This window comes from Cynocephalus volans, chromosome X, assembly GCF_027409185.1.
Source record: "Cynocephalus volans isolate mCynVol1 chromosome X, mCynVol1.pri, whole genome shotgun sequence".
NCBI classification, from domain to species: Eukaryota; Metazoa; Chordata; class Mammalia; order Dermoptera; family Cynocephalidae; genus Cynocephalus; species Cynocephalus volans.
The window spans coordinates 118,414,285-118,437,921 of NC_084478.1; the positions used below are offsets into that span (position 1 = coordinate 118,414,285).

Below are 23,637 nucleotides of genomic sequence, written 5' to 3' on the forward strand. Positions count from 1 at the left end.
TGGAAATCTAGAGAAGGAAAAATTAAATTTCGAGAAAAGCGTAGTTTAGGTCGAAAAGAAAAAATTAATTGTATTCTCGGTTATGTTTTGATGAATGTTTGAAGTATTGTTCTTTCTTATAGAGGTAAAAATCTGGAAAGAAAGACATATCGTATGCTTTTCTCCTGAAAATATGGTTTTATTCATTATATATACAGATGTAGCTTATGCATGTAAACTGAAATTACACAAAACTAGTACAGAAGACACCACATATTCACATATGAGAGTACTTCAAAAAGTTCGTGGAAAAATTTAATTCTATTTTCCACGAACTTTTTGAAGTACCCTTGTACAATAGAGTAAGTATGGGCAGCACACAGGTTATAAAAGTTCCCATGGCAGTTTTTGGAGCCTTCTCCTTCCTTTACCTGTTTCTCGATTTTGTAGTTATATCAATATATTATCAAACCTGAAAGAAAGGCACTACAGACCTCAAGTAGTGCAAAAAGCTCATGTATTTTTTTGATTAGGAATAAAACAATTCAAATGAGCAGATGAAAATGCAAAACGGTCTATTTTTCTAACTCATTCCAGTGTCAAAGCCTTAAAAAAAAAAAAAACCTAAATAATACCAATGCACCTCTAAATATTTAGTATAAATACAAAAATTGATGGTGTAATTAAAAGTTATTTAGATAAAGGTATCGTCAGGACAGGGATTGTTCTATGGAGTTTTCTTAGGAGTAAATCCTCATTTTGCATTGACTTCCAATATCAAATCAAAGACAAGTTCCTGTGGGGGGGTATATTTGCTCTATTCTTTTTAAACAAATTGTTTTAATTAGATATCGAGAAGATTCAACAGAATATTTATAAATAATATGTAAAGAATAATCCAGAAACAATGAACCCCTTCCTTTGCATCACAGTTTGACCACATATATTTGTGTCTCTAAACAATATGTTAGTTGTTTTTGCTTATTTTTGAACATTAAGCAATGGAATCATACCAAACGTATTTCTCTGCGACATGATTTTTTTTGTGGTCAACATTATGTTCCTGAAATGGATCTATCTTGATGTGTGCTGTTTACCACATCTGTAATTGTGATTTTATGACCTCACATAGCTAAAGGAAAGAAATAATTTAATGACCAGGCATTCATAGTCAAGATTTAAACACAGAAAAGGAAATACCCCTGTGCTTCTATCCAGTCCCCTCTTGTCCCCTCTTTTCTATGTCCTGTGAAAGAAGCCACAGTCTCTGCTGGCTCGGACCCTACTTTGAGCCTGTTCTCTGGAGAAGCTGCTGGCTTTCAGAAAAGAACAGGTTGGTCCAGATCAAAAAAAAGAACAAACACAGAAACAGCAGATGTACCGATTCAAAACTCAGCAGGAAATGAATTAATGTACAAATATAGTTCCTGGGAAACATACGTACATTATACAAACATGCACTTAAAGTATTTTGAGACCTCAGTCCCCAGAGCTATGAGGAACAGAGCATTTTGCAAATATGATTTCCCCAGGTGACATGCAATAATATAATGGTCAACATTTTTTGAGCACCTGCTATGTGCCAGGCACTGAGCTAAATGCTTTTATATACGTTACCTCACTCCTCATTGATTCTTCACAAAACCTATGATAGGTTCTGATATTATGCCCATTTTACAGAAAAGGAACACTAAGGGTTAGTTTGAGATTGAGGGACAAGTAACTTCCCTGTCCAAGGTCATATAGTTAGTGAGAGGTAGAGGTGGAATTCGAACCGAGCTGGTCTGACTCTAGAGCCCATACCATGATGCTACACTGAATTTATTTCCTGGTTTACATTGAATGGGATATGGGTCTTCAGAACATTCTTAAGGGAAGTTGAAGAATGAGAATTTATTCTCACTTTTTGAGGGGTAGTGAAAGGGAGGCTCAGAAAGGGACTTCAGGTAACGTGACGAATTGGCGGCCAATATTAGAATGGAACCTAATTGAGTGCACACTGTGGGCCTGTCCTGGGGAGACATTTATTCTTAGTTTTGGGCTCTTTCCAGCTTCCACACTGTCTTCCCAGGGCCCTGGGAATGCCATCCATACTGGACACTGAGGAAATTCTGGCCAGCCTCTCACTAAGTGACAAGCCCTGTCCCTTAGGACCATTAAACCCGGGCTCTGGCCAAGTGTGAAAGAGAGGCCCTGAGATTAATAGGGAAGAGTGGGAGGGAATCCGGAGGCTACAGTGGACTCGGTGAACTGCTCCCTGACAACCTCTCATTGGAGAGCCCTGAGCATGGCCTATCCTCTCTTTCTCAGCACTCAGTCTTGCTGGGTTCTGAGACTCCCAGAGATGTGAAGACACACGCAGCTCAACTCTGTGAGCCACATGGCCCTGATGAACCTTAAACCTGGTTCCCCCAGCAAGGCCTCAGTTTCTACATGGCCTGCCCTGGGATCACTTACCTCGGCCACCTTTCTGTCCCCTCAGGCCTGGCTTCCCTGGACTTCCGATGCCAACTCCTGGAGAACCCTTTTCCCCTTTGGGACCAGGCAGGCCAGCAGGCCCAGGCACACCGGTTATACTGGGTCCTGGGAGGAGATGCAGAGTGTGAGGACAGAGCTCAGTGCGGGCAAGGCCTTCATGCCTAGCTCATTTGCCTGGGGCCTGAGAGGCCTGCCCGACAGACACCAGGGGCAGAGTACTGATGTGACAGGAAATAGAGCTCGTTCAGGTAGAAGGACAAACCCCATCCTTTTTCCATCCCATATCAAGGGACTTCAAATTGGAAGCTGGTGAGGAGGTCTCAGTCCAAGGATGTGGGATACACCACAGTCGAGAACTTGTGGCCATCTCCTGCCAGCCTTGTGGAAGAGCTGGTGTGACCTCCTCCTCACCCTTGAGGGTCCTCCTTACCTGGAGTGCCATGGGTGCCCTTGGTGCCTGGAAGCCCATTGAGGCCATGTAAACCAGGAAGTCCAGGGAAACCTGAGGGGAGAGAACATCAGAAATAGCTCCAGCAGCTCTGAATCATGAGAGGTCTGAAAGAGGTCCTGCCCCCAAAGGCATTGCAAGGTCCTCATTTTAAAGTCCTGATCTTTCTTGAGGCACTGCTTAGTGCCCTAAGGGAGAACAGACCGCCCCTAACCTAAACCCTGCACCCTAGGTTCTCATGACTCTTATCAGAGACCAATACAGCTTTAAGAGTGGGGTGGTATCTAATTAGGTATCTTCAAGAAGAACTCAGAGTGGCAATGCCATTACCTGGAGTTGCCAGTTCCCAGAGACTGGTTCTAGAAATTAGCTGCCAAATCTCTAAGTCAGGGAAAGGCTACATATGCCAGGGCAATGACCTTTGCTAACTCTTCTCTCCATGGATTGCATGTTCTTCTCTTCCCATTCATGCTTGTCCACCTTCCTTCCTCTTCATTCTCATGCAGCCCAGTCAATGACTCCCAGGGGCATGACGTAACCTTAGCTAGTGTTTTTTCAGATAAAGTAGTTGCTGTCCTTTATTGAGGAAAGGACACTTTTTTCCACTGCCTGCTCCCAAATACACATACCTTTGGGTCCTGTTAGGCCAGAGGGTCCCAGGGGCCCAGCTGCCCCTGGAAGACCAGAGGGACCTGAAAGTCCTGGGTCTCCTCTCATACCTGCAATCCCTGGAAGTCCTAAACATGAAACCAAGGCAGAAGTTCAGAATGGGGCATGGCTTGAAGCTAATCCTAACTCTTTTAGAATAAAGCTGCATTGTGGCATAGTACCTGAGGATCCAGGGAGGCCAACATCTCCAGAAATACCAGCTTTTCCATCTTCACCTTTGTTTCCCGGTAAACCAACATCACCAACTACTCCATGTTTTCCTTTCGCACCTACAAAATCAAGAAAAATGCTGAGTGATCAGACCACATTTCTGGCAGCATGTTCCTCAGTGGGAAAGGGAGAGCAGGAAGGTGAAATCATTTTGAACTGCTAAGGGAGCTAAATCCAGTAAAGAAACTCAAAAGGTTATTGGCAGCTGTCTTCACATTTGGAAGGTGCCATCCAATTGTGAAGTGAGTAGACTTGTTCTGAGTGCCCCCAAAAGTGGGAGCAATGGGTGGAAATGCTTGAGAAGCACAGTTTAGATAACAATCTATAGACTAAGGGGGTGCATAGCATTATCCCAAAGGTCTCTGCCAGCCTACAAGTCTTGAAGGAAGAGCAGGCTGGTTTGCTTGGGGAAATCATAGGTAGAAATTTTTCTGCACTGTACTGAAGTTGGTGCACTACAGAACTTGGGGTTGACCTCCAAAATTACTTCCAATCCTTAGTTGTTTTTTTTTTTGTCGTTTTTTCGTGACCGGCACTCAGCCAGTGAGTGCACCGGTCATTCCTACATAGGATCCGAACCCGCGGCTGGAGCGTCGCTGCACTCCCAGCGCAGCACTCTACCGAGTGCGCCACGGGCTCGGCCCCCAATCCTTAGTTTTGAGGAGACTGTGGGGCACATGAGACAAAAATATAGCAGCTTTACCTTTCATACCAGATTCCCCAGGTTGTCCCTTGGGTCCTGGGCTGCCAGAAATTTCAATCGTCTGGCCTTTATCTCCTAGGAATATCAAAGACATTGTTCAGATGGTCAGGAGAAGTTATAGCTCATTTTGCAACAAAGAGATCTTTTGAACACAAAATGTTTTTCAGATTCATTGTAGCCAGAGGAGCTCCTCGACAAAATTATCCATTGGGTAGAAGGTGATCAATCACCATCCAGGAGCTGGGATGCTACCAGGCTACTGGCATGAAATGCAGCTACATGCAGCATATCTCCATTGGGAAATACACCACTAGGCTCAGTATGGGCAGAGAGGATGGTAAGCGGGGCCCTGAAAAATCACCAGAATGGAATGGTGATGCCAGGAAGGATGGGAAATTGTCCTGCCTAGTGGGCTGGGTTCATCAGGAAAAGAGACTGTCTAGAGCTGAGGTTCTCCTCTGCTGCTGAGTCTGAAAGGCAGATGGGTCGAACCACAAAGCTGAAGGACAGCCTTTTCCTTGGCTCCATGAAAGCCATGGAGAGAGATTTTGGTAGGTACCACTGTTGCATCCTATTTGGGGAACAAGGACTGCAGAGGGGGTTTGGCCAAAGGGGAAATGTAAATCAATTCACTTTCCCCTAAACAGAGTTTCTCACCAAGAGATCTCTGGGCCTGCTAGAAATCTTCCTTGCTGTAGACAAACACATTAAAAGAGAAAACACTCCTTACCTTTTGAGCCTGGGAGACCAGATGCTCCTGGGATCCCGGGAGTCCCACTGAGACCCTGTGGACCCTTCAAAGCAATAGGAATCATCATTTCTGCCCAGAGCTCAGGGCTGCCCACCTACTCACTCCTCCTCCCCTCCCTGAGGCAATGCCTGAGAGATGTCTCTCACACACTCTGTAGCAGGGGTGGACTCAGGGGTACATCCTGCAAGTGGGAAGGTGATAAGCAAAGGGCGTAAGTGCATACTTAGGATTTATAGGGGAAGGATTCAACTGGCAGATTAATCTAGTCTTATCATTCATAACTTCCCACTGCCTATCAAAACTGGAATCTTGGGAAATTAAGGCATAGCTGCTCTAGGGAGTCTCTTAGAAAATACAGAACATGACAGGCCAGGCACTCGGTGCGCTTCACAGACGGTCTGCCACCACCGCCCTCATCAAGCTCTGGAGCTATTACGCACAAGAAGTGCTGCTTCACCCAGCGGGGCTAGCTCTCTGCCCCAGGTTCTGCAAGGAACACAAGGTCCTTCTTCCACCAGGTAGCAGGCTGTATGTGTGCAGTGCTGGCATCTGAATTTGGGCAAATGTTTACCGTTATCACAGGAGAAGCTGCCTTTGCTGGCTAATGTCCGACACACTACCTGAGTCTGAGAAGAAGGCATGCTAACCACTGTCAGCTCAGCTCTTCCCCTGAGAGCCGGGGTGGTTTTGATTCATTTTGAGATGTATCCAGTACCCAGTAAAGACATATGCCACTCCGTGCTTTGGGTAGGAGGCCAAGTTCTAGGCTGGGTCACTGCTCACTGGTCCACTACCCAGGACATCCATCTGTGCTGCCCGCTTCCTTGCCTGGCTTCATCCTGCACATTGCCATTTCTGCTGCTAGCTCTGAGCCTTTGCTCATGCTGGGACCCCTCTCAGAATGCCTTGCCACTTTGTTTCCATCTCTTCTAGTATGTGAATAGTTGGGATCATCCACTCTAGAACTATTTCTTTTGCAATTGCTTTGTGTGTGTGTGTGTGTGTGTGTGTGTGTGTGTGTGTGTGTGTGTGTGTGTTCTCTCCACCGGATGGACTGACACAATTGAAGGACAGGGACTTTGCCTGCAAGGAGCACAGGTGTTCTGTGATCCAGTTCATTTGGACCCTTCAATACTGCTACTATTCATGTAGCACCTGCCACCTGCCAGACACAATGTTAGATGTTTTACATGTATCATCTCGCTTAATCCTCAATAGTGTCTCAAGGAGGTTTGAATATTATTCCCATTTTTTTACAGATGAGGAAAGTGAGACTCAGGGAAGACAAGCAATGTACACAAGATCACAGAGCTAATGAGTGATGGAGCTGAGATTTAAACCCAAGACTGGCTCATTGCTTAGCCTACTCTACCACTCTGCCTTTTAAGAGCCCAGAGAAACTGGACTTGATTCTTTGCTAGTCGTTGCCCCTTGTGGAGCATCAAAGACATTTCTGTCAAAACATCATGAAGTGTGTACCAAATTCTTAAGATATGTCAAGCTCAATGTGGGGTGCTGGGAGTGGGGTTGCAGATAAAAAAGCATATGAGGTAGTTCTTGTTCTCAAGCCCTAACAATTTCACTGAGGAAGTCAGACCCGTGCAGAACCAACTGGGATCAGTATAAGCAGTGAGACGGGGAGAGTCCCAGCACGGTGGGAGCTGAGGGGCTCCTGGAGGGCTGGGGCCTAAATAGACAGGCAGGTATTGGGCAAGTGCAGAGGAGGGAGGAGGCTCTGCCATGTGAGGGAGATAATGTGAACAAAGGCATGGAAGACAGGATGTTCAGGAAGGGGTGGAAAGAGCCCTCAGAGGGGCCAGCCCGTGGCTCACTTGGGAGAGTGCGGTGCTGATAACACCAAGGCCACAGGTTCGGATCACTATATAGGGATGGCTGGTTAGCTCACTTGGGAGAGTGTGGTGCTGACAACACCAAGTCAAGGGTTAAGATCCCCTTACTGGTCATCTTTAAAAAAATAAAATAAAATAAAAAAAGAAATTAAAAAAAAAAAAAAAAGAAAGAGCCATCAGACTCGAGGAGAGGGCTTTGTCTGAGGATGTCCTGGGGAAGGGGCTAATCCTCAGGGATCAGAAAGGCGGGCAGTGAGGGCATGTCTCCCTATATGGAAGCCCTTCTCTGGTGAAGAGACAAGGATCTGGGCAAACTTACACTTTCTCCTGGCATTCCTGGGAAACCTGTGATCCCAGGGGATCCCTTCGGGCCAAATAAGCCCCGTGGTCCTGTAGAGCCAGGGAGGCCTGGCCTCCCAGTAAGTCCTTTGATGGTACTGGGGGAGCCAGGAGCTCCAGGAAGGCCTGGTGGCCCAGGGCGGCCAGCCTCTCCTTTGTCACCTGAGAAAGAAGCAAAAAGGCTTGGAAAAGACTCTGGGCTAGAGGAAACCTGCTTGCCGTGGTGCAGGTACCCTGGGTAATAGGCCAAATGCAAGCTTGGGGGGTAGTTACCTTGGGGGAAGCGCCTTCAGCATTATGAGGCACTGTTAGGGCCACCCCAGCTCCAGCACTTGGAAAGCAGCTCAGTGCCCATGTCCCCCGATCTGCCAGGGTCCTCTAGGGCTACCACAGCCTGTGGTTCAAAATCTCAGTCCCCAGTGGCAGTGACACATGGCAGTCTCAAAGTCCAGGCACCCCTAAGGCCCAGGGAAGGCAGCCTCCTTGGGCCCCCTGCTGCCATCCCCATGGCTGCTCTGGGGTGGGGGTGGGGGACTTTTCTCAGGAAGGAATTTAAGTTTGGTTGTAAAACGTTTCTTGGGCATTTCTCCTGCCCATCCCTTGCCCCAGCACCTCTGGGCCCAGGAAATCCATCTGATCCGGCTGATCCCTGAGAGCCTTTGTCTCCTTTGAACCAAAGGTTCAGCATTGGAGGTCTTGGGCTGGGTATTCCGACTGGCCCCTGATGGCCTCTGTCTCCTGCAGGGATGGAGATCAGGAGATCAACGTGAGAGAGAGCTTAGACATGGGGTCAGGCAAGGGCTGACCTTTCATACCATTTCTTCCCACACCACCCCCGGCCTCTTTCTGGGCCCTTCCATCTTCTTCCCCCCTCCATTCCCCCAACTTTGCATTTCTGTGTGTGCCCTCTTTTTCTACAAACCCAAAGTCCATCAGCAATTTTAGACCTTACTCAAAACCCTCCTCCATTTATCATCTGGAAATGTACAGACAAGGCCTCTAACATGCGGTGCTCACTCAGAAGTGATTATGTCTTTTGGTTTAATTGTAATAAAGTCCAGCTTATTCTTTCTTTCATGAGGCTAGTTTGTTGTTTGTTTGTTTTTTGCTAACCGGCCATCCTAGGTCCTTTGGTTTAAAAGGATTTAATTCAGAAGCCCCAAATCTTATTATCTAACATAGGGTTGGTACAAACCGCAGGAATGACAAAGTCAACAAACAAAGTGTATATTGAGAAGCATGAGTGCCAGGAACAGAATTAAATTCTCCAGCTCACCTTTTTCACCAGGACTACCAGCCAGTCCAGGTGTCCCCACTTTTCCAGCTGACCCAGGAATTCCCTTCAGTCCACTTGCACCAGGAATACCAGGGAGACCTGGCATCCCTGGAAAACCTATCAGTCCCACGGACCCCTTCTCACCTGTTGAGAAACAAGAACTTCTATTGTTATCCCCATTTTACATACAAGGAAACAGAGATGCAGAGAGATTGAATAACTTGCCCAAAGTCACACAGCTAGGAAGTTTCAGGGAAGGGATTCAAACCCAGGTTTTTCTAACTCCAAAGTCTTAGTCATTACCAAGATCTTAGTCATTACACATTATACTAATCCCGTGAACAGGGACATGGCACTAAGCAACACAAACGAAATAAGTGGGCCCCTCTATTACGATTCGTCAAGTTAGAGCTCATGTGAAAAAAAAAAAAAAAGCCGAGGGCATGGAGATGAGCTCTGTCCTGGCTCTGCTGCTAACCAGTTGTGTGACCTTGGACCAGTCACTTTCCCTGTTTAAATTGGAGATGTTCCCTGCCCACCCACTGATGGTTATCAGGGCAATCACATGAAGTGAGAGCTCTCAGGCTCCACGATAGAGGCCACGCAAGCGAGTAAACCCAGTGCGGCTGTTACTGCCCTGGGTTTTACTGTGATGCCCAGCCCAGTGCTCAACCCAGCAGGCAGTGACTGTGACTCAGCTTGGGTGGGGGTCTTCACTTGGCACTAGCCTTGTCCAACTACCCTGTCATAAAAAGCCCTGCCCACCTCCCTCCCTGTTTCCCATTCCTGGGCAGAGAGGAGGGTGCAATCTCCTTTTTGGCACCCACTGGTCACTTCACTGGCCTTCCTGATCACTTCACTTACCCTTCGGGCCTGGGAGGCCTGGCAACCCAGTGCCCCCTGGCAGGCCTGGGCTCCCCAGGAAGCCAATTAGCCCCAGAGATCCAGGAAGGCCTTTCAGCCCAGGCAGACCTCTCTTTCCAGTTGATCCGGGGGGACCTGGCTCGCCTCTTGGACCTTTCTTTCCAGGATGTCCTGGAAAGTACAGAAGAGAGCACAGGACGGCTGCCAAGAGAGTCTCTGGCAGGATCTGGGTCACTGCCTATTCCCATAGCTTCTGGTTGGTTGGCTTGTTGGGTTTTGCACATGGCCCTTTAACAATGGCATATGCAAGCTGCTAACAGGCAGAGTTTTTAGTTGGCTGAAGCATTAGCAACTACCACCCAGAGCGCCACGCCAATGGCTATTACTTCCAGCATGGCACAGTAGCTGGCAGGGACAGCAAACCCCTTCTGATTATAACTTCTCCCTTTATGAATGTGGTTCACGCTTTAGCCTCTGAATGGAGCTCTGGGAAGCCAGGGTGGCAACTGGGCTCCAGTTTCCTGGTTCTTCCACTCTGAATCACACGACAATGGCTGTTTCTTGAGCCAAATGGTGAAGTAGAGGTTAAAGCTGAGCTGTTGTTTCAGCCTCCCAGGGAGCCTTGGGTACAGGGCTGCCCTTTTAATCCCTCAAGCAAGCAGTTAAGTCAGCCAGTTCCTTGGCATTAAGGTTGAAAGACCCCCTAGTGCCAAGTACTGTAGAAACCCACAAGGCCCATTTGGTCTCCTAGGTATTCTGAGACGTCTTTCACCACGCTTTAAAGTTGGTCAATGGGATTAACCTCCCGAGCTGCCGCCAAAGTGGAATGTTCAGGTACAAAGCAAGGAAATTAAAAAACCAAAGGATTAAATCAATGACGACAGAGGTATTTGGGCCCCCAAAGACCTAAATGAATGGCTGACTTGGCTTTCTATGGATTGAAAAGCATCAAGTAGCTGTAAGCCCCAGGATTCGAATGGAAGGCTGTGAAGGGGACTCCACAACAAGGGAAGGAAATTAAATGGGAGCCGACCTCACAGCATGAGCTCAGGGATCCCCGCCCTAGTAAGCAAGTCCATGTTATAGCGCATAGTCAGATAACTCCCTGAGTGGTAGAGCTGGCAGGGGTGTTAGTCTGTGTGCTTGTGGGCTGTGTTTTCTCACCTAGGCAGCCTATGTGAGGACCCCAGAAACACAGAAGGACGAAGAGGATAAAAAGGATATTAATAGTTCTGCTGCAAATAACTCAACTTCATTCACTTCGCTATGAGTAAGGGGGGGAATGACGTAGTCACTGAGGTGGGGTGACGAGGAGGGTGGTACAAGAAAAAGGCAAGCTGCAAACACTAGGCTGGAACCAGCGGGTGTCGTGTCCCACTGCTGAGTGAAAGACATTTTGGCCGTGGGTCCTCAGAGGCACGCTCGTCTGACAGGCAGGCCACCAGGCCGGTCACACTGTGCTCCAGCTTCTCTCCAACCCAAAGCAGGCTCGTCATGGACCCAGGGAAGGCGATGGAGGTGGGCTAGACCCAGCTCAACAAGGGCGGCTGCTCTAACTAGGGAAGGGAGGAGGGGGTGAGGTCATGGAGGAGGGGCAGGAAGTGATTTGTTGTATTCTTTTGGAAGCTAAACTGCAGCAATCTGTTCTGCTTGGCACTGCAAGAGTGACTTGAGATTTGATATTTGAGAGGTTAGGAAAGTCAAGCCCCATTTTAAATTCTGACCATGTCACACTGCTGCTACTGCCTCTCAGGGCACCTGGGCCCAGGGACTAGCTGAAGTCTGTCAAACTGGGGCTCCTCCTCCAAAGGACCTACCTGAAATGCCTGGAAAGCCTGGTGCTCCTGGGAGCCCGGATTTGCCCTTGATGCCATACAGACCACCAGACCCTGAGGGGCCTGCTTGTCCCACATGTCCTGGTGTTCCAGGGCTGCCCCGCTCACCTTTGGGGCCTAGCAAGCCAGACTTCCCAGGCAAACCTAATAAAAGGAAGGGGCACATGATCACAGCCTGGACAGATAGCAGAGACTGGGTCACCAAACCAACTTCCAGAGGAAGAGGTTGGCCCAGGATTTATCCCAAGCTCCAGCCTTGTTGCTATTCCCAGAAGTAAACTAGATACTCTGCAAGAAATTTGACTATTGGTTATGGTCACTTCTGGAATTACTAAGACAAGATAATGAACCCAGGCCATTTAAGGAAAACTTCCCAAAAGGGAGGGACAGAACAAAATGATATTTCATTTTAAACCCCTAATTAACTCATCAACCCAAATTCATGCAAGTGCACTGGTTACTATAAGGCTTTCTGTAGATTGTTAAATAAGTGGGGCAAAAAGAGTCACCCTCAGGTCCCGGAAGGCCAGAGTCTCCAGGAAATCCTCTGTCCCCTGGCAATCCCTGTAGGCCTTGCTCTCCCGGAACACCATTTTCAGCACCAAAGATGTCACCAGGGCCTCCCTTGGAACCTGGTAAACCTGGACTTCCAACCTTCCCGGGTAAGCCATCTTTTCCAGGGAGCCCAGGAAACCCAGGCAAGCCCTTCTCCCCACGAGGTCCAGGAAATCCTAAATGTAAAGAGGCAAAAATAAAAGGCCATGGACATTTAGAAGCAACGTGTCTGGGTAGAGATCTCTGAGACAGGTTTTTCTTATACAAAAGTTAACATATTAATAACATATGTCACTTCTCTTGAAGGTCAGGGGCTCTGGTCCTGGGAGGACTGGCACAGAGACAGGGACTGCATTGCATGACCTGCAGGAGGCGCTAGGTTGGGTGAGACCACCTGCAGGCAGAGCTCAGCCACCTGCTCCTGGGACCCCACAGTTGCTGAAGAGCATGGGCTCCCCCCAAGGCCTCCTGGGAAAAGCCCCATCTCTCCTGGGTTGTCTGCCTCCTGCTGCCATGCCTCCCTCTTCTTGGGTGGGGAGGGTGTGGTGGAGGGAACTGAGGCACCATAAACCCTGGAGCATGTTGCCCGAGATGAGCCCAGAGACAACCCTGAGCGTGTGTCGCAGTCACCTGGGGAAGCACGCAGATTGCTGGGACACCCTGGAGTTTCTGATCAGCAGGTCTGGGGTGGTGGTGGCTGAGAAGGGGCATTCCTAATAAGGTCCCAGGTGATACTGATGCTGGCCCAGGGAGCACAGTTTGAGAACCACTGGTGCAGTGTAGCACCAATGAAGCTCAGGTTGGAACAACAGGGTATGAGAAAAGGGATAGAAATGGACAACTTCCCTCTGACTGATTTGAATCTCCTCCTCTGACCTTGAAGGAGTTTGTCCAGGAATCTGCCAAAGGACTGCCAGACAGACAGCCTGGCAGAGGCCTAGCTCTGTCACTAGTGGGTTTGTGATTTTGGGCAAGTTACTTTCGATCTGGGCCTCAGCTTCCTCATCTGAAAGTTAAGGCGTTGTCCCAACTGATCTCAACTGGCTCTTCTTGCTCTGCTATGTTGTCATTCTATGGCTCTACTCTGTGTTTTGCCTGGGTATGAAATCAAACCTTCGCCCACACACCAGAGAGGAAACCTAGCTTCCTGTAATTGGTGGAGTGCTACCACTATCCAAACATACTCATACAAGAGGAGAAGCAGATGAGGAGAGAATCCTTTCCTTACCTGGCAATTCAGGGAGGCGAACCAATCCTGGACTTCCGGGTTCCCCCTTATTTCCACGTGATCCGGGCTGGCCTGGAGTCCCAGGGAGGCCACGGGCGCCTTTAGGGCCTTCAAACCCAAACGTAAGTAGTGAGGGCAAAGGAAAGTCAGTGGGGCTAGGGATGATTTGAGATATTCAGTCAAGAGTCCCATTCTCTTGGAGGCTTCTCTTATTTCCACCTCCCCACACTGCCCTCTCCAGCACATTCTATTTCCTCAATCCCTAAGGCTGCTCTCAGAAGGAATGTGGATCCCCAGATGCTACTGGGCTGTACTCATCTTCCTTTGGCTCATGGCCCTTACCAAGTGTGCTCAGTGGCTTTCTCTGGCTTCATTCCATACCTGGGAATCCAGAAGTTCCTCGCAATCCTGGTGGACCGTATGACCCAGGAATAATACAAGGCAAGGTGATTCCTGAAAATGGTAACATGGATCTGGTGAACCCACTAAGTCAGGGAAGATTTCCCTCTAGCATGCTCTTTTACTTAATACTATTTCACTTAATGGGATAGCCATGTTCTCCCCACCCAGCAGCTAGGAGCCCACACAGAAGAATCCTGGCATCAGAAGCTCTTGTGAGTTACTTGCAGTGCAATTGCTTACAGATGAGAATGTCCCTAGTGTCTGAGTGCCAAGATGTCACTTATCAAACCATCAGTGCTCAGTGGGCAAGCAGTCACCTATGCAGCAAATGTCACTTAACAAGTTTTCCTAGTGGTGGCCTCTGCAGAAGAGCAGCAAACATCAATTTGAGGGTGGGGACTCACTCTGCCCTCAGATAGAGCCTCTCCCTAGGATGTGTTTGGTTAGTCCTAAGGGTCCGTTATCCCCACATGACTAAATTGGAGGGTTTGAAGCTAAGACCCCTCAAATTCACATGGCTGCCATCTTCTTGGAATGAGGGTTTTCCTAAACCACTGGACTCTTTTAATACAATTCTTTTGGGATCTACTGAAACTTGATTGTCCTTGGTCAGATATACCCAAATGTCTGTACCAGGCAAATAGTAAAGGCCACTCTTTTGGCCATGACAAACAGTGGCGACCCTTCCCTCAGCTCCTTATTTGAAATCATCAACTCTGCTACTCAGTGAGAAGGGGCATTTCAATATTAAAGATGTCCAAATTGGCATGCATAGCCCTTCTCCTAGCAAATTCTTCCTTGCTCATTCATAATGCAAATAAAAAGTCTATAAGATTACAGAGGGGAGGTTTAATAAGGTACTGGTGAACAAATTGTTTGTAGGCTCCCTCAAGTGCCATTTACAAACAATTGCTATGCTAATTAAAATTAGTCTTGTCCATTCATTAAAACAATCCCCCAAGATCTGCTTTAAACTACAGAGCCAACAGTGCTAATCAACTGTTACAGCATTTCCCTGCACTTAAATCACAAGCTGCATTTCTGAAATGTATGTATACAGCTTATGATTCAGACTGCTCACTCAACTGGCTGGCATTCTCCTTTGATTCCACTTCTATTTTCCAATATGAAGCCTTGGCATTTTTAGCCCACTCATTCTATTCCTAAATCAAGACTGGGGATTGAACAGTGCAATGTATTGGTTAAGAGGTTGGGCTCTGAAGCCAGATAGACCTGAGTTGGTATCCTAGTTCGGCTACTAACTAGCTATGTGGGCAAGATACTTAACCTCTCTGAACCTCATGTGTAAAATGGGAACTACCTATTTCATATGGTGTTTTGAGGACAACATGAGACAGTGCTAATAGCACTTACTACAGTGTCTGACACCCTGGCATGTGCTTGGTGGACAGTAGTTTTTATTATCTTACTTCAGGAGAAGTGCTCAGAAGAGCTCCTGCAAGGTCATCCCCTGGTTTGTACCTTAGTCAGGTTAGTGACACTACTTTGTAGCTTGGGCAGCAACTTTCTGCTTAGAAGGCCTCAGGTTTCTATAGTCATATTTCCAGAGGTGGAGAGATGGCCCATAGGCTTGGATCTTCCTCCACAGGTGGTCACACCAACCTGCTAGACATTGAGATGATGGAGCTATTTCTGAAAGTTGTTTCCCTACTATGGAAATATGCCCTATAGGCAAGCACCTCATGGTGAGATGCTTCTCTGGAAGGGGGCTTCCAACCCAGCGCTCAGCTCAGGCCTGGGTCTTTTGAACTAGGCTGAAGAACTACCTCCGTAGATGGTATCATGAGAGGAACCCTGCAGAGGACTCCCCTCCCTCCAACTATCTCAATAACTCATTGGCTCCAATGTGTCAAACTCCACCATTATAGTTTTATGGCTTTATGTACTAAGAAACAACCTCAGTAAAATAAAAATATCCCTGCGCTGGGTCCAAATATGAAGCCATACATCCTCAATTTATCAGATCAGCTCAATAGATTCTTTTCACCTGTGACAGCCAGATTAAAAATAAAGACTTTTAGAAGATGGGCCAGGACAGGCATCTGGAAAGGTCCAGGACAGGAAAAATAATGATAAAAGGGAAGATGGGTAGACACCAGAGGAAAACAAGGACGTATTTCCCTTCATAATTGTGCCTCAGACCCATCCTGTACACCACACCACACTTGTGTATTGCAAGCAGAGGTTCAAAATGGTTCAGGATTTCAAGTCATACTTGTATCTGGCTCTTTTACTTTACATCTCTGTTTTCTATTTTACATTCTCGAATTCAGAGCTGTTCTGTTTTGTAAGTGCAGCAAGTGACCTAATTATTCAGAATTTTGCCATCAATGCCAAAAGGCATCTTCAGAATAAAAAGGGCCTCTGGTTATCAAGATTCTAACATCTCCATTTGTTCTGGGTCCAACAAATAAAAATCAGATATATGTATATCCTTCCAGGTACCTCTAAAAGCAAGTTATAGCCCCAGTTAAGTTCAGAAAATGAAGTCATTTAAGCGGAGATAAGCCAAGCCATCAACATGCATGGTGAAGGAAATCAGCCCCTCTCAGAGACTACATGCCTGCTTACACCTGTACTCCCCCCACAACCCACTCAGGCAGTATGTGCTAAGGAGCCTCTGAAGCAGTGTCAGTGTCAGCCTTTGTAACCCAGCATTACAATCATCTCTACCCAAACAGGGGCTCCAGTGTGGTGCTCAGGCCATTGTGAGTGTCTGAGACAAAGGTGAACAAAAAAGAAGGGGACTTTTGCCAAAACTAGTGTCTGAGAACCAGTAGACCTAGCTAGCTCTCACCTCCCTCTGTCTCTAAGTCTCCTTTACCAACCTCCCTGCAGCAGCAGTCACCTAGGCCAATCAAGTAAAGAAGAAAATTAAACCAGGATAGAAGTTCCTTGAGGCTGAAGGGAAGCCTTGTCTGCAGCCCAGACATACCCACCAACCGTATTCCCTGTCTGGATTGAGTGGAGAGCTGGCACCTACACGGGATCAAGCACACAGTAGCTGCTTCAGTAATAACTAGGGTTATTGATAACTATGAGCATCTGGAGCACAGCCTCTTTGGAACAGCCAGTTGTCTGCTTGCCCAGGGTTTGTAATAATTCACACTATTAGGTTGAAAGGCTTCTGATGATTACATTCCCTTTCCTGGCAATGCAGCTGTCCTAACCTGGACTACCACTGGTTGAAGTGAGCACATTTAGAAATGGCATCTTAACTTTTCATGGCAACAGAGATGGCTACAGTGCAAATGTCTGGGGCCCATAGGTTATTTATTATTTAAATTGTGTGGAAAAATAGCTAGGTTCAAGGAGTTGTATCTTGTTGTTTTAGAGAGAAAAAGAAACCTAATGCTTTTTACTGAAGCAATTTTTTGGAATCTTAGTACTGCAACAAGGATATATTCTGCATAAGGCATCTCCCAGGCAATAGCTTACTATAGCACTATATTCTTAAGAACTTTCTATATCCAGGGACGACTGAAGTTTGGGACAGAAATGGTCCCATGAGCTTCCTTCTATTGACAGCTTATTCTCAAACAGTTGGAATGTTGATAATATCCAGAAGAGCTGAGGGTGTGTAAGTTTATAGGTGCCATATTGTTATAACTCAGTTTAAAACCTAGTTGTCTACAGAATAGGATGACCTAGAATGAAGGCCCAATTGGTGGAGAGGCAGTGGAATGACCATGAGTAATGCCTCTGGGAACAGAGCTGGAAGCAAGACGATGTCGACACTAGGCCTTCCCAAAGGCAGAATGATTTTGTTTGAAAAAATTGCTCACAGCCTTCATAGGAATTTGTGAATTTAAATATTGGCTTTTTCTTTTAATAAATTCAACTTTATTTTAAATGTATTATTAATTTCCACTAATACAGAAATTATTGATTTCTTATGCCAAATTCTGGTTGCCCTGAGTTTTTAAGGGACTATATTATACCACTCATTCAGCCAAAATTTAAATACAAATCTTGGCCATCACATGTCACAACAGCAAGAAATTTTCACATTTATAGAGAATTTTACATATGACTTGGTTTTAAGAATCCTGAATTATCAAGTTTTAACCTATACCATCATCCTTATTACACCAACTCACAAAATAGATTTTAAAACAAATATAATTTTATAAGACCTGGTATTCTGTCTTTTTCTTCTTCTTCTTCTTCTTCCTTTTTTTTTTTTTTTTTGTAACTCTTCAAGGTGACAAAGTGGAAAGAGGAGAAATAGGTCTAAAAAGTGGCCCTTGATTATTTGGAAAGCCCTCTCTTCTGCAAGTAAATATTAGTCTCCTATGGAACAATGCACCATGCTAGGCAAGTTGAGAAATGCTAAGTGTCACTTACCTTCTCTAGTATTCAGAGGCTTACAATGTAGGTGGGAAAAGTGAAAGCATTAATGTAAGGAGATACATAATTTAAGTAGCAATGACATACCACAGAGGTCAAGGGAAAGCTTATGTTGAACCCTGAAAGATGGATATGATATGACTACAAAGAGAAAAGAGGAAGGACACGCCAGAAAAAGGCAACATAAGCAAAAACTTGGAGTCTGCAATGGACATATTGAGTTTGGGTGCAGTGAAGAAGACTCATGTCTTAGATTTTTTTATTTAATTGTGAGAAGTGTGAGATATGGTTGAAAAGGTTCATTGTGTCCATGTTTGGAGACTTTTGAATTCCAATCTGAGGAGTTTGGACATCATCCTTCATTCAATGGGGACCATTTGTGACTTTGGACTAGGGGAGTAACATGATGATATTGACACTTTACAGATATTAAATTGGCAGATGTGTTCACAGTAGAACTGAATGGGAAAAGTCTGGAGGTAGGAGATGGGAAACTGTATAGGAAGTTGTTATTCACTCCCTCATTCATCCATCCAACCAACCATCCATCAGTTTATCCCAACAAGCATATAGGTATTTGATAAGCTAGGCATGAGATAATAGTGTAGTCGCAAGAAGAGGAAGGAAAGAATATAAGAGGCACTGCAAAGGAAGAATAAGAGATAATCTCAAATTTTCAACCTTCACGTAACTATAAGAACTGTGGTGCCACTAATGAAAACATAGAAGCTGTGGAAACAAGTAAGTTGGAATGAAAAGCTGTTTTGGCTATACAGAAGAAGATCAGTTATTAGCATAATACCTTCATAATCTATAAGCATTATAATCCTGAAATTCAAATAGAAAAACAATTTATAGAAAGGGGAGGATTTTAAGGTGTCAAATGGGGATTAGACTAGATGTAACTAGCATCTCTGCCCAATCTGAGATTCCATGAATTAAGAAAAAGTTTTTTCCTGCTGATATTAACATACAATTTAGAGGACACCTCATCCAATCTCCTACTCATTACTTCGATGACATCTGCAATAAATGGCCATCCAGCTTCTCCTTGAGCTTTTCCAGGGGTTATGAGCTCATAACCTCCCCTAGGTAGCTCTGCTACATTTTCAGACTGCTCTGTTAGGAAGTTTTTCACTAACGAGAGCTGAAATCTATATTGTTCTGCCCTCTAAGCTTACCACATAGAATTATGATCCTTTTCTACATGAAAACCCTTAAGAGAATTGAAAGTAATAATTACGGTCAGCCAAGTCTCCTGTTATGACACATTTCATGCACCCTAGTCACATCACATCCACTCTACAAGGGGTCATTTTCCAAGTCCAAAGCTATCCGATTCCTTGACTCACCTGGAAGCCCAGGAAGGCCTTGTTGTCCTGGTAATCCATCTATTCCTTTATCTCCAGGAAGCCCACGAGGTCCAGGAGGCCCTGGCAGCCCAACTCCTGGGGGGCCAGTTGGACCATGATGGCCTTTTTCACCAGGAAGTCCTGGTAACCCCTTTTCACCTGGGAATCCCTGTCCACCATCACCCTAGATGACATAAAAAAGAATGAAAGTCCAACTCAGAGACTTACCTGGAGAGTCCTCTGACCATAGGAAAGGCAACTGATGTGAGCAATGCTTTCTGTTTTGTTAAAATTCTTTATCAATCAACTTCCTCTGAGTTTAATTAGTGGGAATGAGTCTTGTCCACTCTGGATGACCCAATAATGCAAAAGGTTCTAGATGGGAGTTGGGAGGGAGGGCAGGAAACAAGCAGGATAACAACCCTTGAGGTCACAGAAAGCAGGTACATTATTTGAAGGGGAAAAGCCATTGAGAAACTGAAGCATTTTTAAGTGATATGGTCAATTGTTACTAGCATTTATCAAATGAGACAGTGAGCCATTCTGAGAAAAACATTCCCACTTTACATAAAGGAAAAGCATGGAGCAAAACGTATCAGTGGCAGAGGCAGGAGAAGATGCTCTGGAGTCTCTCTGTTCTGTCCTGTCTCATGGTCCAGTGGCCACCAGACCACCCCCCCCCCAAATCAGGCGTGAGGATTTATAGAGCTACTTACCCAGGAATGATCAACTTACTGGAAGGCCTGGCAGACCTGGTAAACCTGGTACTCCATCCTTGCCTGCGGCTCCTGTCACACCAGGAAACCCCTGGGGGCCAGGATTACCCTGTTCTCCTGGCATCCCTGATCCTGTACTGAGAGTTGGCTGCCCCTTCTCTCCTTTGAGGCCCGCAAGACCTAGAGGCCCAAATAAGCCCTGATACAGAAACAAAAGGGAATAATTAGGAGGTTCAGGCTTCGTAGAAGTCTGGCACCCTGCCTAAGTATGACCTAAAGCAGGTACATTTGGCACTGTTCCAGGCACTTGATTATGTTGTCATCTTGGGTAATAATTGCCCATTCATTCATTCATTCATTTATTTATTCATTCATTCATTCATTCATTCATTCATTCATTCATTTATTTATTTATTTATTTATTTATTTTTTGACCACGCTCAGCCAGCTAGCGCAATGGCCATCCCTATATAGGATTTGAACCTGTGGCCTCAGTGCTACCAGCACCGCACTCTCCCGAGTCAGCCACCTGGCTGGCCCATAATTGCCCATTTATGATGTACATACTTTCTAAATTTTGAAATCTTTGAAGATGGGAATCTGGTCTTAATTTCAGTGTTATCTTCAGGGCCCAGCACAGTACTGGGCAAACGTAAACAATTTTGTGGAAGGAAGGGAGGGAATGTAGGTATTTTAAGCAGAAAGCGACTTTAGAGACCATCTAGTCAGATTTCTTCATATTACAGACCAAAAACCCAAAGCTTTGTTTATTCCCCTCTTTTGTTTATGAGCTTTAGGACAGCTCCCATTGCTCCCTCAGGGCCAAAGATTGGCAAGACTTACTGGAGCCCCTGGTGGGCCCTGTGTGCCCCCAGATCCTGGATCTCCTCTGGTTCCTTTAAGGCCTGGAAGGCCCATGAGACCTTGTGGCCCAGGCAGGCCTGGTTCCCCAGGTGGTCCAGTGTTGGGGACACCACCATCACAAGCACAAAAACCATAGTCCCCTGGGGGAAAAAAAGGCAAAATAAAACAAAGTTTTCCATCTTTCCAAAAAGAAGGAAGACCTCACCGTGGTTATTTGTGACTTAACTCCATGGAAGGAATCAGAATACCTTCAGAGAACAGACTCCAATGAACTAGGTTCACTCACCATCAGAGTACGTCTGTGCTGACGATTTGGAGTTCATTAGTTTGGGATGAGGCCCAGCCATCAATGATTAAACATCAGTCTAATGTGCAGCCAGAGTTGAGAAACACTGACCTTTACTAAATGACTGAGAGTCTGGAATCCAAGCCACTCAAAGCTCTCCTCACTAAAATTTCTTTACCCCTGACTTTTGTACACATGAGACAAATGCCAAAAACATTGATGATAGGGATTTCAGCAAAGTACCTTTGAAGAGGTGTCAGGGAGTCACTAGCACTATAGCCCAACAACCCACACCTTCCATGCTTATGGTCTGGAAAAGGAGAATTGGTGCCAATATAGGTGACTCCCCTAAGATCCTGGAGGGCCTCTTCTTACTTTTAGAAAACGGACAATCCCCGAAACTCTAAGAAAACAGTCTGTTCTCCAGATAAGCACTTCTCAAGTGTGATCCATGGACTTTGTGCATGAGTCACCTGTGATGCTTGTTTGTAAGGCAGCTTGGTGGGTCCCATCCCAGTCCTAATCAGTCAGACTCTCAGGAGGCCAGACCCAAGAATATGATTTTTAATAACCTCCACTAGGTGATTCTCATGTATGATGAAGCTTGAGAATCACTATCACTGTTCCAGACTTAGAGAAAAACTTCTGGCCCTAATTCCATAATGGAATTACGGAAGGGGAAGCCCTGGAGTTGTCCTTGTTTTAGGAGTGAGAATGGTATCGAGAAATAGACCAGTTCTGTATGAGTTAGGGAAGGGCTAAAATGAACATCCTAAGTTCAGGCTTGCAATTTAATGCCCTTTCCCCTCAAATAGTCTTCCTTTTATCTGAATAATAGAGATCAAGCTTTCAGAAATTTCTTAACTAGCTCCTATACTTAGGTAGTGACATTTTATGACAGGGCAACGTGAAGGGAGAGAAGAAAGTTAGAACTTCTCTGCTTGATGCTGAAGAGAGGTGTTAATTCCTGGAGAGAAGAGATCTCAGGTAACTGAAACCCCTAGGCCATCCCCCAAACTCTCTTCAGTTAGCAGGTTCACTTCTTCCTCCAGGCTGGCTTGGGCCACCATTGTAATGCAATGACATATTTGAGCATCTTCCCCTCAGAGGAAAGAATGAGGAAATGACCCAAAGGCAGCAAGAGACTGGAGAGAAGCAGTGCAGGTGAAGGCTGAGCTCATTGATCAGTTCTTCAACATCAGTGGGGACTGGAGTTGTTTTCCTGGAGCCAGTTGGCTTTTTCAGAGACCCAGGGCTTGACCTGTTTAGAGCCCTTTCCTGCAGGCTGAAAACCAAGCTTTCCAGCCTTAGCCTTGCAAACTCGGAAGGGTTGCAACATGTGTTGGTTAACACCCTGAGCTGCCAGCAACAGCTTTTGCAGGTGGGCAGCGGAGGAAAGGTAGCCTGTGAGCCACTCTGTCCTGTGTGACCTCAACTGTCAGCCTCAGTCTTAGATCCCCAAATATAGCATTTCTAATAATCCTATAATCAAAGCCCTAATCAAGATCCAGGATTGCTTCTGTTTGGGTTCCCAAGGCTATTTGTTTGTTCATTCCCCATAAAGCTTTCTCTAAGGAGTTTGGGCAACAAAGAAACTCAAGGGGACAAAATCACCTTTTACACCTTTGAGGCCTGGATTTCCTTGTGGACCTCGTTCTCCTCGGAGACCGGGGAACCCTGGCTCTGTGTTGCGTAGGGTTCCAGTCTCAAGTACTGAACCTTTAGGGAGAAGAAACATAAAAGATTGCTTGGCAGCTTCTATGAGCCTGATGACTCACCTGACTCAGCACAGTAGCTCAATGACCAAGGCTTGAGTCTTCAAGGCTCAACAACCAGAATGGAGACAAAAAAAAAAAAAAAAAAAAAAAAATCCAAGACAGTGACCCTACATCTGCAACAAGGAGCTAATAGGATCCTCTTTTGGCTGAATTCACTCTACTAATACTGTCGGAATATCTACTTTGCTTCAGGCACTGTAGTAGACACTGGAGATATGGGAATGAACAAGGTAGCTTCAGTAACTCAGCAGTCCCAAGTGTCTACCCCAGAAAGACCCCCTTAGTACAAAAGAGGAAATTGGTAGGCTGCATAGGATTATAGCAGCCACCTTGAAGATCCAGGCTTGGTTCCTCCTACCTCAGGCTCCCAGCCCACCGCATTGGGGCCCTGTGAACCAGGGGAAGCTAGAAAAAGCCAATGCTCCTTCTTTAGGAGCTGAAAAACTGAGGCCTCAGGGGCTGAAGGATGGAATGGAAATGGGTACAAAAGTTGGAAGGCATTAGGTGGTGTTTGGTCATCAAGATGGCCCTAGCTTGTTAGTTCCTTGATGAACAATAGTCTGCTGTAGTCGATAACTGGTAGAGGCAGGGCTCTAACCAGAGAGGATGGGGCCTTTATTGCTGCTCCTCTGCAGTTATCATGTGTCCTGACTTAGCTGTTTCATCTGTGACAGGCTCCCTCA

General features: G+C 46.0%; 1 protein-coding gene across 1 annotated transcript in view; it reads right to left on the reverse strand.

Annotated features, from left to right (window-relative positions):
• The window catches only part of COL4A6 (collagen type IV alpha 6 chain), an 87,785-nt gene that overhangs the window by 8,167 nt on the left and 55,981 nt on the right, over positions 1 to 23,637 (reverse strand). Inside the window, exons 18-36 of the mRNA XM_063084862.1 lie at positions 22,791 to 22,889; positions 20,870 to 21,030; positions 20,046 to 20,225; positions 19,311 to 19,494; positions 16,406 to 16,456; positions 13,567 to 13,638; positions 13,186 to 13,293; positions 11,912 to 12,133; positions 11,385 to 11,546; positions 9,568 to 9,738; positions 8,704 to 8,847; positions 8,040 to 8,165; positions 7,408 to 7,589; positions 5,218 to 5,281; positions 4,488 to 4,562; positions 3,736 to 3,843; positions 3,535 to 3,642; positions 2,888 to 2,959; positions 2,437 to 2,562 (exon numbers count right to left, since the gene is read on the reverse strand). Coding sequence (XP_062940932.1) covers positions 2,437 to 2,562; positions 2,888 to 2,959; positions 3,535 to 3,642; positions 3,736 to 3,843; positions 4,488 to 4,562; positions 5,218 to 5,281; positions 7,408 to 7,589; positions 8,040 to 8,165; positions 8,704 to 8,847; positions 9,568 to 9,738; positions 11,385 to 11,546; positions 11,912 to 12,133; positions 13,186 to 13,293; positions 13,567 to 13,638; positions 16,406 to 16,456; positions 19,311 to 19,494; positions 20,046 to 20,225; positions 20,870 to 21,030; positions 22,791 to 22,889 — 2,415 coding nt within the window. The remainder of the gene's footprint in view (positions 1 to 2,436; positions 2,563 to 2,887; positions 2,960 to 3,534; positions 3,643 to 3,735; positions 3,844 to 4,487; positions 4,563 to 5,217; positions 5,282 to 7,407; positions 7,590 to 8,039; positions 8,166 to 8,703; positions 8,848 to 9,567; positions 9,739 to 11,384; positions 11,547 to 11,911; positions 12,134 to 13,185; positions 13,294 to 13,566; positions 13,639 to 16,405; positions 16,457 to 19,310; positions 19,495 to 20,045; positions 20,226 to 20,869; positions 21,031 to 22,790; positions 22,890 to 23,637) is intronic.